General features: G+C 47.1%; 1 protein-coding gene across 2 annotated transcripts in view; it reads left to right on the top strand.

Annotated features, from left to right (window-relative positions):
- The first annotated feature begins 353 nt into the window (after positions 1–353).
- Positions 354–19232, top strand: part of STXBP1 (syntaxin binding protein 1) — an 80140-nt gene continuing 61261 nt past the window's right edge. For both annotated transcript variants that reach the window (XM_034929105.3, XM_034929104.3), the window contains exon 1: positions 354–601. In XM_034929105.3, the coding sequence (XP_034784996.1) occupies positions 565–601 (37 nt within the window). In that variant the 5' untranslated portion in view covers positions 354–564. The remainder of the gene's footprint in view (positions 602–19232) is intronic.

Below are 19232 nucleotides of genomic sequence, written 5' to 3'. Positions count from 1 at the left end.
GGGAGTGGGCGCTGCTAGTAAGAGATCTCGCCTCCAAGCTCCTTCCGTGGGCAGGAAAAAACGGAAGCTCCCAGAAAGAGGAAAGACAGGACCCGAGCGGGGTTTCAGGCAGATGGAGCGCGTCGGTAGCCTGTGGCCAGGGATCCCAGCACCGAGGGGAAAGAGGAGGCCTGGGTACCCTGCGCCCCGGGCGCGCGCGGCGCGTGAGGTGAGGGGGAGGGCGCGGCTCCGCACCAGCCAGCGGCCGCCTGGCGCCCAGCCGCATCTCGGGGGGCGGGGCTGAGCCTCCGGGCCGCAGTGCGATTGGCGGAGGCGAGTGGGTGACGCCAACGGCCGGCGCGAGGCCCCGCCCCCGGCTTGCCCCGCCCCCGCGCGCGCCGGCGGCGGGGCAGCCTCGCTCTGGCTCGCGCCGCGCCCCCGCGCCCAGTCCGCGCGTCAGTCGGTCCCTAGCGCGGCTGCGGGGCGGAGAGCTGCGGCTGGCCCAGCGCGCCCACCTGAGGAGGCGGAGGGGTCCGCAGGCGTCGCGGGACGAGGAGATCGGAGCCGGGAGACTCGCGCAGCGCCATGGCCCCCATTGGCCTCAAAGCTGTGGTCGGAGAGAGTAAGTGGAGCCGGGATCCTTCCAGCAGGCGGGGACTGCGGCTCCCGAGGAGCCCCGCGCGGCCCCTGCCGGCAGCGCCCAGGCCTCCGAGCTGGCTGCCGGCCCTGCGCCCCGGGCCTGAGGCTCCTGGTCCGTGGGGTCCCGTTATTCAGGCGCCGCCCGCGCGAGAGGAAGGCTTGCCCCGCTCTCCCCTCCCTCACCTCATGTTTCACCCCAGCCCTCCCCCTGCAGCCCGCCCTCCTCCCTCCCCATCCTCCTTCCTCGCGGTCCCTGTCTCCCTTTTCCCTGCATCCTCCTTCCCCTCCATCCCTCCCTCCCTCTCTTCCCTTCACCCCCCTTTCTCTCCCCTCGCCCCATCCTTCCCCCTTCCCCCACCCCTCCCTCACCCCACTCTCTCCATCCCGCCTCTCCCCCATCCCACCCTCCTTCCCCCTCTTTCACCCCCAACACCCGTCCCTCTCCTTCATCTCGCCTCTACCCCCTGCAGCCCGTCACCCTCCCCCGCACCCCCATCCTCACCCCCGTTACCTTCCCCTCAGTCCCCTCTCCCCTTCCTCGTCTTTATTCCTTGAGCGCCCAGACTCCGCTCCCTTTTCCTGCAGTCCCTCCTCCTCCCCACCCTCCTGGGTGAGTCGTGACGAGCGAGATCCTGGCCTGCGTCCTCCTCCCCCGCCCCGGGCCGCGCCGCGGTCCCTGGCTGCGAGACCCACCTGGGAGACTAGGCGCAGTGGCTCGGCCTGGGGAGGAGACGCCTGTTTTCCGGAGGCTGAGCTCTGCTGGGCCGGGGCCACCTCACTCCTCCCCTTCCCGGGGCTTGGCTTCCAGGGCGGGGACTTATCAGGATCCTGAACCCCTGAAATCACTCGGGAGATGAGGAGAGCTTCGGTGTCCGCCGCCCAGCGCCGCAGTCTGCAATCTCCCTGCTTGCGGGGCTCTGCCCTGCCGTGGCCGAACGCTTCAGGAGCTCAGACCACGGTGGCAGGGAGGAAATGGTTGTTTATGGGTTTGGATGAAAGGCACCACATGAATGGATTTTTAAAAATGGGTGGCGGCGGGTGGCGGCCGCAGCGGAGCGAGGGCTGATGGTGGGTGACATTTGCAAAACGGCATCCACAGTGCTAAATAAGATTGGTGATATGTGTGGAAAAACAGTGCCTCGTCAATATTTTGGCACTGTTTTTCTTTATAACAAAAAAAATGTGTAAGGATTGCTGTGGCTTTTGCTATCTCTTTGGGGATTAAGTGAAGATTAAAACTGGGCTTTTCTCTGTAGGAGAGGATAAGAAAGGAAAAAGAATAAAATGGTGGAAATTTAGTTTCCTTTCCAATGATTCTCTCCTATCATAGCGCGCGCTCGCTGTGGAATGCTTTTGGCCATGTAGTGTTCTTGTTGGGCACCATAGCTGTTTTATTTCCCCTCTCCATTCTTTTCATTGATATATAGGAAATACTCCTACTGAGGAATCTAGTTGTAAAACCTTATCTCACCTATTACATCAGAAGAAAATTGTTATAAAAACTGAACACCAAATAAAACAAAATTTTAAAAGGTGCTCATCGTAACACCTTCATTGTACCCATGCAGTACGGGTTCTGATACTTGTACTCGAGATGTTTAGGGCTAGGAGGACCCATAGGGATCCTCTAATATCAACATCTCATTTTACCCATGAATAAGAAATGGAGACTTAGAGCAGTTAAGTGACTTGACACGATCAGTGTTAATTTGGTAAAACCTGGTGGGCATTTCCTTGCAACATTAGTAAAAAATAACTTTCTTCATTATTCTGTATGTATCTTTTCTTTCCAATATCCTTTTAAAGCGTGAAATATAGAATAGAATGTTACAGGTTGTATTCTTTAAAATGTTACATTTGTACTTTGGGAGGCTGAAATGAGAGGATTGCTTAAGCCCAGGAATTCAAGATCAGCCTGGGTAACATAGTGAGACCCCATCTCTATAAATATAAAAGTAAAATAAAATGGTATATTTGAACACTACACATTGAAGATAAAATCCTCAAGTGTTATAGAAATCAAGTTTTGCATCATTTTGCTGGAACCCTTGTTTATGCAAGTGGCTCCATAATCCCCTTCCCCCACCTTTAATTAGAAGCAAGCATAAAGGTAAAAAAAAAAATCAATATGCAAGCATGGTCAGAATTTACTTTCTGAAATAAAGCAAACCCATTGTACACAAAGATAACAAAGCAATTTTACATAAAATTGGTGAGGATGGCTAGGTGCAGTGGCTCATGCCTGTAATCTCAGGACTTTGGGAGGCCGAGGCCGGCGGGTCACCTGAGGTCAGGAGTTCGAGACCAGCCTGACCAACACGGTAAAACCCTGTCTCTACTAAAAATAAAAAAAATTAGCTGGGTGTGGTGGTGGGTGCCTGTAATCCCAGCTACTCGGGAGGCTGAACCCTCGCTTGAACCTGGGAGGCAGAGGTTGCAGTGAGCCGAGATCGTGCCATTGCATGCCAGCATGGCAACAGAGCAAGACTCCATCTCAAAAAAAAAAAAAAAAGAAAAGAAAAGAAAAAAGAAAAAAAAATGGTGATTATGTGAACAGAGTTCTATTCCTATAACAATTAGGTATAAATTTTAGAAAAAAAATGTTGAAATCCTTTGTCAATGACGCAGGTTAATTCTGGCTTCTAATTTTGGGTAGGGTTTCTAGCTTTGCCCTTTTCTCTAAAAGAGGCTGAGGCAGAAGAATTGCTTGAACTGGGAGGCAGAGGTTGCACTGAGCTGAGATTGCGCCACTGCACTCCAGCCTGGGCGACAAGAGCCAAACTCTGTCTCAAAAAAAAAAAAAAAAAAAAGAACCTAATTATACATTAAAAACAAAAATGACAATCAAGTGGAGCTTATTTCAGAAACACAATAGTTCAATATTAGAATGACATTAAGAAATGAAAATTTTAAAACTATATAATCTTCTCAGTAGAAACTGAAAAACAAGTTAATCTGCTTTTAAAAACAAAACAAAAACTCCTAGTAATCCAGAACTAAAAGGAGTAGTTTAAATGTCCCTGTAGAGAAACCTCTAACCTCCCCAATCCCATCAGGCCTCCCTGTAATCACGGTTCCCTGGACTTTCCTTTGTAATTCTTATCACAATTGCAGTTAATAAATTATTTGTACTAATTGTAGGACCATAAGTTCGCTGGGGGTAAGAACTAGTGTCTAGCACAGTGCTGTCACAACAAACTCTAGGAATAAGTCTAATAGGAAGTTAGCAAGACCTTCATAAATGGAGAAGAATGCTATGTTGCTTTATGGAAGAATATGAAAAAATATCAGTTCTTGCTAAATTAACCTATACATTTAATAAAATTCCTACAAAAGTCCCAACATTCATCTGGAATGGTAAAGGCTAAGCTAAGAGGAGCTAAGAAATTTTTGAAAAAAAAAAGAAAATGGGAATTTTCACCTACCAGATTCAAAACATACTGTAAAGCTACGATTACCAAAACATTGTAGCACTACCAGATGAGAGGGAAAGTGAAAAGATCAATGACATAGAACAAGAAGTCTAGAGTAGGTCCAGATAAGAATCCCGTATATGGCAAAGGTAGCATTTTAAGTCAGTGAGGAAAGGAAAGAAGACTCAACATATGATATTCAGGCAGTTGGCTACATTTTGATGGGGAAAATAAATTTACTTCTGTACTTCACATGTTCACAAAAATAAGTCCCATAGGGATTAAATAAATAAAATGATAAAGGTAGTAGATAATAACAGATGTACTTTTCCTTATATTATTGTGCAGGAGCTTTCTAAACATTATTAGAAAACATTAAGGAAAAGACTGACAGATATGACTATACTTCTATTCAGTAAAAACACCAAAAAGCAATTTGAAAGACAAATAAGCTTGAAAAGTATCTGCAGCATATAACAAAGGGCCGATATCTATTTATCTATCTGTAGAGAGCTTCCTTAAATTGTTTTTTAAAAAAACTAAATAAAAAATAGACAAAAGACATCTATTAGTTATCTATTGCTGCATAACAAATTACACCAAAACTTAGCAGCTTAAAACAATGAACATTTATTGTCTCAGACATCCTGAGGGTCAGGATCTGGGAGGGGAGCAGCCTGGCTGGGAGGTTGTGGCTCAGGGCCCCTCAGGAGGTTACATCAATGGGCTGTAGCTATCTCAAGACCAGACCAGAGCTGAAGAATCCGCCTCCAATGGCACTCCTGTTGTTAGTGGGCCTCAGTTATCCAGCAGGCTGTTGGCCGGATACCTCAGTTCTTTGCCACAGGGGCTTCGCCTGGGGCAGCTCACAGCATGGCCAGCCGGCTTCCTCCAGAGCCAGCGACCCAAAAGAGATGGAGACCTGGAGACCGCAGTCTCTATAACCTAATTTAGAAGGGCCATCATCACTTTTACCATATCCTATCCATCACACAGACCAACGCTGGCACAAAGTGGGAGGGGACTACACAAGCGTGTGAATACCAGGAACCAGGGACCACTGGAGGCCATCCTGGGGGCTCTCTTACCCCAGAATGAAAACAAGAGCTCCAGAACTGGGCTAGGACACAGTAGGAAAGCGGGGAGGAGAGCAAGCCCAGCAACCAGATGCCTTCACTTTACACACTTCTGTATTTGATTTTCTTCTTTAAAATGTATAGTGTGCTCTACTTTTATAATTTAAAAAATAAAGTTTTTAAAAATATTTTTATTAACAGGAAAACAGAGAAGGCCTCTCTGGTTCTGTCTGGGTATCACCAAGTTCCCCAGATTGTGCCAGGCTCTAGTCATAATAAGAATGACCACCTACTGAGAACCTATGATGTGCCAGGCACTGTCCTAGTCACTTAAATATACTATTCCTTTTTTTTTTTTTTTTTTGAGACAGAGTCTTACTCTGTTGCCCAGGCTGGAGTGCAGTGGTGCGATCTCGGCTCATTGCAACCTCCGCCTACTGGGTTCAAGCAATTCTCCTGCCTCAGCCTCATGAGTAGCTGGGACTATAGGCGCACGCTGCCATGCCCGGCTAATTTTTTGTATTTTAGTAGAGGCGGGGTTTCACCTTGTTGACCAGACTGGTCTTGAACTCCTGAGCTCAGGCAGTCCGCCCGCCTCGGCCTCCCAAAGCGTTGGGATTACAGGCGTGAGCCACTGCACCCAGCCAAATATACTATTCTTAACGCTAAATGTCCTAAGTAGATATAACTGTCCCCATTTTAGAGATGAGGAAATTCAGGTACAGATAAAGTCACTTAACAGTGCACACAAGTGGTAAGGCTGGAATTCAAACTCAGGCTTCTCTGGCTCCAAAAGGCTGAGCTCTTCATTAGACCAGTCCCCTTGCCCCTCGATGCCCTGTGTAACCCACTAGAAGAGTGGGTAGGAGGAAAGCCATCAATCCCGGAGCACCAGGGAGACACACGAAAGGCCCAGACTCCGGGACTGAAGAACTGCTGCTGACAAAAATAGTTATAAACATTCCTGTCCATTTGGGATCATTGTGGGTTGGTATTAGAACAAGCTGGACATCCTAATGTTCCAGGCAAGCAGAAGCTCTCTGCTTCAGACCATATACTTTCTAATAATGTAACTAGCCAAAGCTAGTCATAAAAATTCTGAATCACTGGTCAAGAAACACATTTTCTCATCATCCCCTCTATAGCCACCCCTCCAACATTTTCCCCTGATGATTGAATTCTAAGGTTCCCTCACCCCTGCTTTTCTCTGCCAGGGGATGAAGTGAGTAGAAGGAGGCTTTGTCTAAGGACTGTGACTCCTCTTACCCTCTCACTGCACTCAGCAGCCCGAGAGGTGAGTTCAGGCATCATCCACTTAGCTCTTCTAGGGCCAAATTATAAGTGGAAAGCAGGAGAGATCAGAGGTGTCAGACTCAGTCTATGAAAGACAGATACTCCTCTTTTTCCTCAATCTCCCTCACTAATCCCCACCCCCCCAAATAAATACACTGACAAAGCGTTGAAAGTTGCACTTTCCAAGTCAATTCAGTCTCTCTTATGAAGTGGCTTCAGTATTTATCAGGTTATAGATTATGATCAATTGGTCTGAACTTTGAATCTAAATCTAAAAATTATTGCTTTGCTTCGAATAAAACTAATAATAAAAACTAAATCTATTGATCACTTATTAGGTGCCAGACACTGTCCTAGGCATGTCGTATGTTGTCATTTAATCTTCAAAAAGATCCCATGAGTTACTCTCATTAGTCTTCTTTTACTCTAAGGAAACAGAGGCTGAGAGAGTTTAGGATAATTCCACAAGGTTATCAATTTGTCGTTATAATGTTTGTATGTATGTATGTATGTATGTATTATTTTGAGACAGAGTCTTGCTCTGTCTCCCAGGCTGGAGTGCAGTGGCACGATCTTGGCTCACTGCAATCTCCACCTCCCGGGTTCAAGTGATTCTTCTGCCTCTGCCTCCCGAGTAGCTGGGATTACAGGCGTGTGCCACCACGGCTGGCTAATTTTTGTATATATGTATATATTTTAGACGGGGTTTCGCCATGTTGGCGAGGCTGGTCTTGAACTCCTGACCTCAAATGATCCACCCACCTTGGCCTCCCAAAGAGCTGGAATTACAGACGTGAGCCACCGCCCCAGCACTGTTGTTATAATGTTTTAGTAACTAACATTTACATCACATCAACAAGTGCTAAACACTAAACTAAGTGCTTTGTGTATGCTAACTTGTTGAATGTCTATAGTTACCCTGTAAGAGAGGTGTATTCCCTGCGCTTTATGGATGAGAACATTGAAGTCAGGTGAGGAATGTGCGCTAGGTCCCATAGGTGAGAATAGGCAGATGCAGGATTTGGACCCTGGTAGTTTGGCTGGAGCATCAGTCTTAATCTCAACACCTGTCTTCTCAGATTTGGATTCTGGCTCACAGGCTGCAGAGCCTGTACTTCTTTTTTTTTTCTTTTTCCCAGAGACAGGTTTCTGTTGCCCAGGCTGGAGCACAGCGGCGCAATCATAGCTCACTGCAACCTCAACCTCCTGGGCTCAAGCAATCCTCTTGTCTCAGCATCCCAAGTAGCTGGGACTACAGGCACGCACCACCATGCTCAGTTAATTAAAAAAAATTTTTTTTTTCTTCAAGACGAAACCTCGCTCTGTCACCAGGCTAGAGTGCAGTGGTGCGATCTTGGCTCACTGCAACCTCCGCCTCCCGGGTTCAAGCAATTCTCTTGCCTCAGCCTCATGAGTAGCTGGGACTACAGGCATGTGCCACTACGCCCAGCTAATTTTTTGTATTTTTAGTAGAGATGGGGTTTCACCATATTGGTCAGGATGATCTTGATCTCTTGACCTTGTGATCCACCTGCCTTGGCCTCCAAAAGTGCTGGGATTACAGGCATGAGCCACCGCACCTGGCCAATTTTTAGAAAAATTTTTAGTAGAGATGAGGACTCACTATGTTGCCCAGGCTTGTCTTGAACTCCTGAGCTCAAGTGACCCTCCCGTCTCAGCCTCCCAAAGTGCTAAGATTACATAGAGCCTATATTCTTAACCTCTCTTCCTTGGTTTTTGATACTTGAAAATATTTTTTCCCTAAATTTTTCCAAAAATGTACAGGATCCAAGTGGCAGACAGGTCCTCCGGATTCTATTCCGGGTTCTGTCCCTGACTCATGGGTGACACTGGGTAAGTCACAACTCTGCCAACAAGACACTGAAACTTGCACTTTCCCTCTACTAATTATTTAATGTACTGCAAATCCTGCTTGACCTTAAGTACAGGAGAAATTTGACTTGTAAAAAGAGATAACTTAGGCCAGGCACAGTGGCTCATGCCTATAATTCCAGCACTTTGGGAGGCCAAGGTGGGAGATTCACTTGAGCCCAGGAGTTCAAAACCAGCCTGGGCAATATAGTGAGACCTCGTCTCTACAAAACATTTAGAAATTAGCCGGCCGGGTGCGGTGGCTCACGCCTGTAATCCCAGCACTTTGGGAGGCTGAGGTGGGTGGATCACCTGAGGTCAGGAGTTGAGAACAGCCTGGCTGACATGGTGAAACCCCATCTCTACTAATAATACAAAAATTAGCTGGGTGTAGTGGCACACATCTGTAATCCCAGCTACTTGGGAGGCTGAGGCAGGAGAATTGCTTGAACCCAGGAGGCAGAGGTTGCAGTGAGCCGAGATGGTACCACTGCACTCCAGCCTGGGCAACAGAGTGAGACTCTGTCTCAAAAAAAAAAAAAAAAAAAAAAAATTTAGCCAGGCATAGTGTCCCCGATCTGTAGTCCCAGCTACTCAGGAGGATTGCTTGAGCCCAGGAAGTCAAGGCTGCAGTGAGCCAAGATCATCCTACTGCACTCCAGCCTGGGAGACAGAGTGAGACTCTGTTTCAAAACAAACAAACAAAAAAAAGGTAACTTTAGGCTGGGCGTGGTGGCTCATGCCTGTAATCCCAGCACTTTGGGAGGCCGAGGCAGGTGGATCACTTGAGGTCAGGAGTTCGAGACCAGCCTGGCCGACATGGTGAAACCCTGTCTCTACTAATAATACAAAAATTAGCCAGGCATGGTGGCACACACCTGTGATCCCAGCTACGCGGGAGGTTGAGGCAGGAGAATTGCTTGAACCCAGGAGGGGGAGATTGCAGTGAGCAGAGATCATGCCATTGCACTCTAGCCTGGGTGACAAGAGAGAAACTCCATCTCAAAAAAAAAAAAAAGAGGTAACTATTTGGCAGTGCCTCAAAAAGTTACACATAGAGGGACAGGCACTGTGGCCCACGCCTGTAATCCCAGCACTTTGGGAGGCCGAAGCGGGCAAATCACGTGAGGTCAGGAGTTTGAGCCCAGCCTGACCAACATGGAGAAACCCTATCTCTACTAAAAATACAATATATTAGCCGGGCATGGTGGTGCATGCCTGTAATCTCAGTTACTTGGGAGGCTGAGGCAGGAGAATCGCTTGAACCTGGGAGTTGGGGGTTGTAGTGAGCAGAGATTGTGCCATTGCACTCCAGCCTGGGCAACAAGAGTGAAACTCCATCTCAAAAAAAAAAAAGTTACACATAGAGTTACCATCTGACTCCGCAATACCACTCCAGTGTATATAATCAAAAGAAATGACAGTATACATCCACACCAAACTCATATACAAATGTCGCAGCAGCATTATTCATAACAGCCAAACAACTCAAATGCCTATCAAGTGATTAGTAGATGAGCAAAATGTGGCCTATTCATACGATGAAATATTACTCAGCCAAAAGAAGGAATGAAGCACTGACATAGGCATGAAGCACTGACATAGGCTACAACACAGATGAACCTTGAAAACACGATGATGGCCGGGCGCGGTGGCTCCTGCCTGTAATCCCAGCACTTTGGGAGGCCAAGGCAGGTGGATCACCTGAGGTCAGGAGTTCTCGACCAGCCTGGCCAACATGGCGAAACCCTGTCTCTACTGAAAATACAAAACTTAGCTGGGCGCAGTGGTGGGTGCCTGTAATCCCAGCTACTCAGGAGGCTGAGGCAGGAGAATTGCTTGAACCCAGGAGGTGGAGATTGCAGTGAGCCAAGGTTGTGCAATTGCACTCCAGCCTGGGTGACAAGAGCAAGACTTGGTCTCAGAAAAAGAAAGAAAGAAAGAAAGAAAACATGACACTAAGTGAAAGAAGCCAGATACAAAGGCCACATAGTGGATGCTCCCATTTATATGAAGTGTTCAGAGTTGGCAAACCCAAAGACAGAAGGTAGATTAGTGGTTGCCAGGGGCTGGGGGAGGGCAGAATGGGGAGGGATCGCTAGCAGGTACGGGGCTTCTTGTCGGGTGATGAAAGTGTTCTGACCAGCTACAGGGAGCCAAGATCATGCCACTGCACTCCATCCTGAGTGACAGAGCGAGACCCTGTCTCAAAAAAGTAAATAACGTAAAATGGCAAAGCTTATGTGAATTACATCTGAATAGTAAGCTTTCAGATGTTTAAAAAAAAAAGAGAGCAAGCTAACTTGAAAGGTAAGCTATTAGCCCAGTTGACACCTTTGTCCTGAACTTTCCCTGTAGTATCCCTTAAATGCACATCATCAAGGAAGTCCTTTTAAAAGAGTGTCAGTTGGAAACATTTACATTGAGACAGAGGACTTCAATATTTAATTGCATGGCCTGGGTCTCCAGGGAGGAGGGTGCTTAAATATGAGCATTTGTTTTACTTCAAAGTTACATACAATTCTGTGGGTGACCTGTCCATGTCACAGTTTCTCCATGCAACTGTGAGACAGTTTAGGGGGAAATAAATCATCCCTATCTGATAACAGATTTACTAGGATTTTTTTTTTTTTTTTGAGACAGAGTCTCACTCTGTCACCTAGACTGGAGTACAGTGGCACAGTTATGGCTCACTGCAGCCTCAACCTCCTAGGCTCAGGTGATCCTCCCATTTCAGCCTCTCAAGCAGCTGGGACAATAGGCACACACCACCACATCTGGCTAATTTTTGTATTTTTTTTAGAGATGGGTTCTCGATGTGTTGCCCAGGCTAGTCTCAAACTCCTGGGCTCAAGGGATCCTCCTGCCTCAGCCTCCCAAATTGCTGGGATTACAGGTGTGAGACACTATGCTTGGCCTATTATCTTAAGAAAATATCCTAAATGTGGTTTTGGAAGAAAAAAGAAAACAATTTTCCTAGGAACAATGTAGGAAGATAGAATAGGTATAAAAGCAAAGGTGAGGCTGAGTGCGGTGGCTCATGCCTATAATCCCAGCACTTTGGGAGGCTGAGACAGGCTGATCATCTGAGGTCAGGAGATGGAGACCATCCGGGCCACCATGGTGAAACTCTGTCTCTACTAAAAATACAAAAATTAGCTGGGCATGGTGGCACGTGGCTGTAGTCCCAGCTACTCGGGAGGCTGAGGTAGGAGAGTCACTTGAAGCCGGGAGGCAGAGGTTGCATGGAGTCAAGATTGCACCACTGCAGTCCAGCCTGAGTGACAGAGCAAGACTGTCTCAAAAACAAAACAAAACAACAACAAACAAAAAACTAAACTAAAGGCAAAAGTGACTTTAAAATACAAAATACTCATCCAAACAGATGTTGCTGTTACACAGGAGTAAAACCTTGGTGACTTGGGTTGTGCCAGCATTGCTTTCTTGGCTGCTGAGTTATGGGAATAGCCAACAGGTCCCAGGAAAAAGGACCCCACAGCAGGGAGATGAGGGGCTCAAGGCAGCAACTACATACCAACCAGTATGGAAGACTTCCACTATTTTAGTATCAGCCAAAGTGATGTGTACCATCAGGATATCAACTTTGGGTTCAAGAATACATAATGTTGAGAAATTTGGGAAAGACCTGTAACGGTCTGGGACCTGAGAAGATGCCATACATATGCAATTTAATTCCACAGAGCTATTTGTTGCCTGCCTGCCATCTATAACTATTCTAGGCACTATGGGGAATGGCAAAAGAAAGAGGACACAGTCCCTGCCTTCAAAGAACTTATGACGTATTATTTAACAAGGAAGCAAAACTTTTGACCAGGTGTGGTAGCTCACGCCTGTAATCCCAGCACTTTGGGAGGCCAATGTGGGCGACTGTTTTGAGTCTAGGAGTTTGAGACCAGCCTGGGCAACATGGCAAAACCCCATCTGTACGGAAAAAAAAAAAAAATATATATATATATATATATATATATATATATATATATATATATTAGCCAGGCATGGTGGTGCACACCTGTGGTCCCAGCTACTTGGGAGGCTGAGGTAGGAGGATTGCTTGAGCCTGGGAAGTGGAGGTTGCTTGAGCCTAGGTTGTGCCACTGTACTCCAGCCTGGGCGACAGAGCAAGACGCTGTCACACACACACGTGTGCACACACACACACACACACACGAACTTTTAACAAATAACTATAACAGGCCGGGCATGGTGGCTCATGCTTGTAATCCCAGTACTTTGGGAGGCCAAGGCGAGTGGATCACTTGAGGTCAGGAGTTCAAGACCAGCCTGGCCAACATGGCAAAACCCCATCTCTACTAAAAATACAAAAATTTGCAGGGCATGGTGGCACATACCTGTAATCCCAGCTACTTGGGTGGCTGAGACACGAGAATTGCTTGAACCCGGGAGGCAGAGGTTGCAGTGAGCTGAGATCGCACCACTGCACTCTAGCCTGGGCAACAGAGCAAGACTTTGTCTAAAAAAAACGCAAAAACCAAAAAAAACCCCTATAACCTAATGCAGAATGCAGAAAATGCCATAATAAAGAACTGCAGTGGCTCACATCTGTAATCCCAGCACTTTGGGAGGCGGATGCGGGCAGATCACGAGGTCAGGAGATCGAGACCATCCTGGCTAACACGGTGAAACCCCGTCTCTACTAAAAATACAAAACAAAATTAGCCAGGCGTGGTCGTGGGCACCTGTAGTCCCAGCTACTTGGGCGGCTGAGGCAGGAGAACGGCGGGAACCCGGGAGGCAGAGCTTGCAGTGAGTCGAGATCACGCCACTGCACTCCAGCCTGGGCAGCGAGCGAGACTCCGCCTCAACAATAACAACAACAACAAAAAAAACTGAATGGCGTCTAAAGAGTGAAAGGAGACATTTATTTGATTTGATTTGATATTTTTTTTGAGACAGAGTCTTGCTCTATCACCCAGGCTGGAGTGCAGTAGCATGATCTCGGCTCACTGCAACCTCCGCCTCCCAGGTTCAAGCGATTCTCCTGCCTCAGCCTCCCGAGTACCTGGGATTACAGGCACGTGTCACCATGCCCGGCTTATTTTTGTATTTTTAGTAGAGACAGGGTTTCCCCATGTTGGCCAGGCTGGACTCAAACTCCTGACCTCAGATGATCCTCCTGCCTCGGCCTCCCGAAGTGCTGGGATTACAGGCGTGAGCCACTGCAGCTGGCCTAAAGGAGAAATTTCTATTCCAGATAGGAAAGAGAAAAATATCTTGTTGGGAAAAACAGTATTAACCAGATCTTGAAGAATGGGGACATTCCCAGGATGAGCAAGCTATATTAGAATCCTTTTAAAAAATAGAAGTTCTAAAAGTATGACACTTTTAATTAATAAACTGGAAACGAAGACACAATCGGACCACTCAACAATAGTGATTTTAAAATTTTAAATGAATTATCTAAAAAGACATAGGCCAGACACGGTGGCTCACACCTGTAATCTCAGCACTTTGGGAGGCTGAGGCGGGCAGATCACGAGGTCAGGAGTTTGAGACCAGCCTGACCAACATGGTGAAACCCCGTCTCTATTAAAAATACAAAAATTAGCCCGACATGGTGGTGAGCGCCTGTAATCCCAGCTACTCGGGAGGCTGAGGCAGGAGAATCGCTTGAACCTGGGAGGCGGAGGTTGCAGTGGGCTGAGATCGCGCCACTACACTCCAGCCTGGGCGACAGAGCGAGACTCTGTCTCAAAAAAACAAACCAACCAACCAAAACAAACAAACAAAAAAATATATATTCTACAACTGTAGTTGTGATCCCCTTTCTCATTCTATCCTGTTTGTGTATTATTTTCATGGAAATACTTGCTGGAAACTTACTTATTTTACTTTCCTTTAAAAAAAAATCACTTTTTTTTTTTTTGAGACAGAGCCTCGCTCTGTCTCCCAGGCTAGAATGCAATGGCACAGTCTTGGCTCACTGCAACCGCTGCCTCCCAGGTTCAAGCGATTCTCCTGCTTCAGCCTCCCAAGCAGCTGGGACTATAGGCACGTGCCACGACACCCGGCTAATTTTTTGTATTTTTAGTAGAGATGGGGTTTCATCATGTTAGCCAGGATAGTCTCGATCTCCTGACCTCGTGATCCGCCTGCCTCAGCTTCCCAAAGTGCTGGGATTACAGACGTTAGCCACCGCACCCCACCAAAATCAGTTTCTTCTGTATTGTGTGTAGCTATTCTAATTTATTGAATAACATGCTGGGATAATTTATTAATTTTTCTTTGTTTTCTACTAAAAGCATCTAAGGATATGAATTTTCATCTGAGTACAGCTTTGGTTGAATCCCATAGGTTTTTTCCCCTGCTCCATAGTTTTTATTTTTATTTTTATTTATTTATTTTTCAGACAGAGTCTCTCTCTGTTGCCCAGGTTGGAGTGCAGTGGCATGATCTTAGCTCACTGCAAATCCATCTTCCGGGTTCAAGCGATTCTCTTGCCTCAGCCTCCCGAGTAGCTGGGATTGCAGGCATGCACCACCATGCCTGGCTAACTTTTATATTTTTAGTAGAGATGGGGTTTCACCATGTTGGTCAGGCTAGTCTCGAACTCCTGACCTCAAGTGATCCACCCGCCTCGGTCTCCCAAAGTGCTGGGATTACAGGTGTGAGCCACTGCGCTCAGTCCTGCTTCATAGTTTTTAATATCCAATATTTTTGCCATTTCTTTTTTTTTTTAATTATTATTTTGTTATTTTAGAGACAAGGTCTCAGTCTGTCACCCAGGCTGGAGTACAGTGGCACGATCCATAGCTCACTGCAGCCTTGACCTTCTGGGCTCAAGCCCCCTGAGTAGCTGGGACTATATTTGTGTGCCACCGTGCCTGGCTATTGCCATTTACTTCTAAATATAGTCCTTTGTTTTGAAGTGGATGTCACTCTCATAACTGGTGATAAGTAGTTTAAATTGTGGCAAAATTTCCCTAAGAGGTGGTTTGGGACTCAGGCATCATCATCAAATGTAAGAGAGCATGTATCTGCCTCTAGTATCCAAGAAGGGCTTATTGAACGTGCAGTGAAAGGTTTTCCCTCTGGCTTTTTTGGCGCACAGCACCTCTGAGACAAACAGGTGCTTGACAGCTAATGAAATATCTTTAGTGGAGTGGTCAGGCCAAATTTTGTAGTTATCACTGGCAATGTAACAGCCATAAATTTTGAGTCCTAGTCCTGTGCTCGCCTGTACAGGAAGTGCTTTGGGAATCCCCAGTATGATCCTCTTTAATTGCCTCAATTAGTTGCTTCTCTGCGAGGCTGTTGCAAGAGCTAAAGTTAGAGTGAGGTGACTGAGACTCTGTTTTCCTTTCAGCAAGTATGAGGTTTACTTACCTTTTTCCATGTCTTTTTTCTTTTTTATTTGTTTTGGAGGGAGGGGTGGTGGTGGGAGATAGGGTCTGGCTCTGTCTCCCAGGCTGGAGTAGAGTGGCACAATCACAGCTCACTGCAGCTTTGATCTCCTGGGCTCAAGCGATTCTAGCTGGGACTACAGTTGTGTGCAACCACACCTGGCTGATTTTTGTATTTTCTGTAGAGAAAATACATGTTGTCCAGGCTGGTTTTGGACTCTTGGGCTCAAGCAGTCTACCCACCTCGGCTTCCCAAAGTGCTGAGATCACAGGCATGAGAGCCACCGTGCCTGACCTTTTTTGGTTTTTTGTTTGTTTGTTTGTTTTTGTTTTTTTTGTTTGTTTTTTTTTGAGATGGAGTCTCACTCTGTTGCTCAGGCTGGAGTGCAGTAGCATAACCTTGGCTCACTGCAACCTCAACCTCCCAGGCTCAAGCCATGCTCCCACCTCAGCCTCCCAAGTAGTTGGGACTACAGGCATGCATCACCATGCCTGGCGGATTTTTCTTTCCTTTTCTTTTCTTTTTTTTTTTTTGTATTTGTGTATTTTTTGTATAGATGGGGTTTCACCATGTCACCCAGGATGGTCTTGAACTTCCAAGCTCAAGCAGCATTCCCACCTCAGCCTCTCAAAGTGCTGGGATTATAGGCACGTGCCACAGCACCTGCCCTGATCTTTAACTTTTTTCTTTTCAACATCCACCCATCTCTATCTGTCACTTTATTTTATTTATTTATTTTTTTCTTGTGAGATAGAGTCTTGCTCTGTCACCCAGGCTGCAATGCAGTGGAGCAATCCTGGCTCACTGTAACCTCTGCCTTTGGGGTCGGAGTGCAAGTGATTTTCCTGCCTCAGCCTTCTGAGTAGCAGGGATTACAGGTGCCTGCCACCTAGTATCCAAAAAGGGCTTATTGAACGTGCAGTGAAACGCCTGGCTAATTTTTGTATTTTCAGTCACGACGGGATTTCACTATGTTGGCCAGGCTGGTCTCAAACTCCTGATCTCATATGGTCCTCCCGCTTTGGCCCCCCAAAGTGCTGGGATTATAGGTGTTAGCCACCACACCCAACCTCTACCTTTCACTGATGTCTACTAATTATTTAGTCTACGAGCAAACCTTATTGGAAGTGAATGAGATATTAAGTATTTATTACAGTAGGAAAACCTGTTTTATTCTTGGAAAGAAAAAAATTTAGAAGGAGATAAAGAAAAGTGGAGAAAAACAAACAAAATTAAAAAAAAAATCTTTGGAGCCTGGATGTGTGAATTCAAATTCATGCAGATTTGAATCTGAGCCTCCAGTAGCCACCCCTTATTTGGTGTCCTTCTGAGATGTTAGAGAACTCCAGGACCATAAATTATAGTCTGTGTTCATTTCAGCATGGCTCAGCAGGGTCTGGGACCAAGTGTTTTCATTCATCCAACCAATATTTGCGCTGTCTGTACGTGCCAGGAGCTGTGCTGCATGGGCAGCAGAGATAGTAGTGTGTAAGTAGACCGGGTCCTTGTGGGATTTAGACAGGCAGTGGTGACGCAGCAGGAATGTGCCCTGACAGGGCAATATAGGTAATGCTGAAGCATGTGGGAAGCCCCCAGGAAGGCCTGGGCATGAGCGGGGCAGAGTGAGACCTGCAGGATGAGGAATTAGCCAGGCAGGAGATGGGGTCCGTGGGGCCTGGGGGAGAGGAAGGTCTAAGCTTGGCAAGAAAATGAGAAAGGCTGTGGCTGGCTGGAGCTGTGGGGAGTGTGTGGAGAGCAGTCGGAGAGTTGCCAGGGCCTGCTTAGCCTTGGTGAGGTCGTTTATCTCTCTATTCCAGCAGCTGTGGGAAGCTACTGAAGGTTTTGAGTTGGGGAGAGGTATGGTTAGAATTGAGTTCAAAATGCTCTCTGGTTGCTGTGTGGAGAGTGGGCGGGAGGCAGTGGGAGGGAAGAGGCTGTGGTGCTGGTCCTGGCTGGGGATGTGATGGCGAGGATGGTGATTTATGCCAGGGAGAGAGCAGCAGTGTTGGGAGGGGGACCCCAACTTGAAGGCATCTTAGGATGCAGAAGGGTCAGGTCATGGTGATGGCTGTGCAGGAAGAGGAGAGGAGGAGTCAGAAATGAATCCCAGTTTTCTGGCTCGGGCGGCCAGTTGGAAGGTCATGCTGTGCATTGAGAGATGAAAGGCGGAGAAGAGACAGGTTTGTGGGGGAAGATGAGGTTTTGTAGGCACAGGCTTCAGGTCCTGTGGACCACCTGCGGGGGATGCTAATGGGAGCAGGCAGACATGCTTGAGATTGGCAGTCACCCGGTGCCAGAGTGTGGGCAGGTCAGATGCACAGGAGAATGGGAGAAGAGGGCTGGGATCTCACCCCGTGGGACACTGGCATTTACAGGACAGGCCCAGGAAGAGCAGCCAGCAGGCCTGAGTGTCGGAGGGGAAAGGTGAGGCTCACAGCAGTGTCTTATGATTTTGTGACTCATGGGACCCAACCTCAAACTGAGCCAGTGCAAGCTGAGCCAGCCACCAGGAGGCTCCAGTTTAGGAACAGCCCCCACTCTCTAGGCTGGGAGGCTTGGCCGCTGGAAACTTCTCAGGAGTTTGCCTGTCTGTGGTGTTGCCCCTGTGTTTTAGACAACACTTGCCTGTGTTAACTTCCTTGCTCAGGATTGTTTTAAGGAGGAAATGAGGAAATGGTTATAGTTAGTCGACGTGCAAAACTCTGAGCTTTTGGGCTTTATGCTGTGTTAAAATGGCATCAGATTGGCTGAGTGTGGTGGCTTATGCCTGTAATCCCAGCACATTGGGAGGCCGAGGTGGGTGGATCGCTTGAGCCCAGGAGTTCAAGACCAGCCTGAGCAATGTGGCGAGACCCTGTCTCTACCAAAAAATAAAAATAAAGTACAAAAACTAGCCAGACATGGTGGCACACGCCTGTAGTCCCAGCTACTCAGGAGGCTAAGCTGGGAGGATCACTTGAGCCAAGGAGGTCAAGGTTGCAGTGAGCCATGACACACCACTGCACTCCATCTTGGGGTACAGAGCAAGATCCTGTCTGCTGTGGTTTTGTTCTGTGTCCCCACCCAAATCTCATCTTGAATTGTAATCCGCCTAATCCCTACATGTCAAGGACAAGACCAGGTAGAGGTAATTGAATCATGGGGGCAGTTTCCCTCATACTATTCTCAGATAATGAATGAGTCCAAAGGTTTTATAAGCGTCTTGCATTTTTCCTGCTGGCACTCATTCTCTCTCCTGCTGCCCTGTGAAGAGGTGTCTTCTGCCACGATTGTAAGTTTCCTGAGGCCTCCCCAGCCATGCGGAACTGTGAGTCAACGAAACCTCTTTTCTTTGTCAGTTACCCAGTCTCAGGTATTTCTTCATAGCAGCATGAGAATGGACTCATACACCATTTCAAAAAAAAAAAAGATGGCATCAAATTGTAGAATCTTGGCTCCGGAAAGGATCTTAGAAGAATCTAGTGCAGACCGTGACCCAGAGTAGGAAGTCAGATTGTGCTAGTCTATTAGCTTGATCACATTGGCCAATTTTTTTCTTCTCTGTGGCTGCTGGGGATACAGTATTATCTTCATGTTC

Source organism: Pan paniscus, chromosome 11, assembly GCF_029289425.2.
Source record: "Pan paniscus chromosome 11, NHGRI_mPanPan1-v2.0_pri, whole genome shotgun sequence".
NCBI classification, from domain to species: domain Eukaryota; kingdom Metazoa; phylum Chordata; class Mammalia; order Primates; family Hominidae; genus Pan; species Pan paniscus.
Note: the sequence above shows the minus strand (reverse complement) of the source record. Positions and strands in the feature narration are given on the sequence as shown.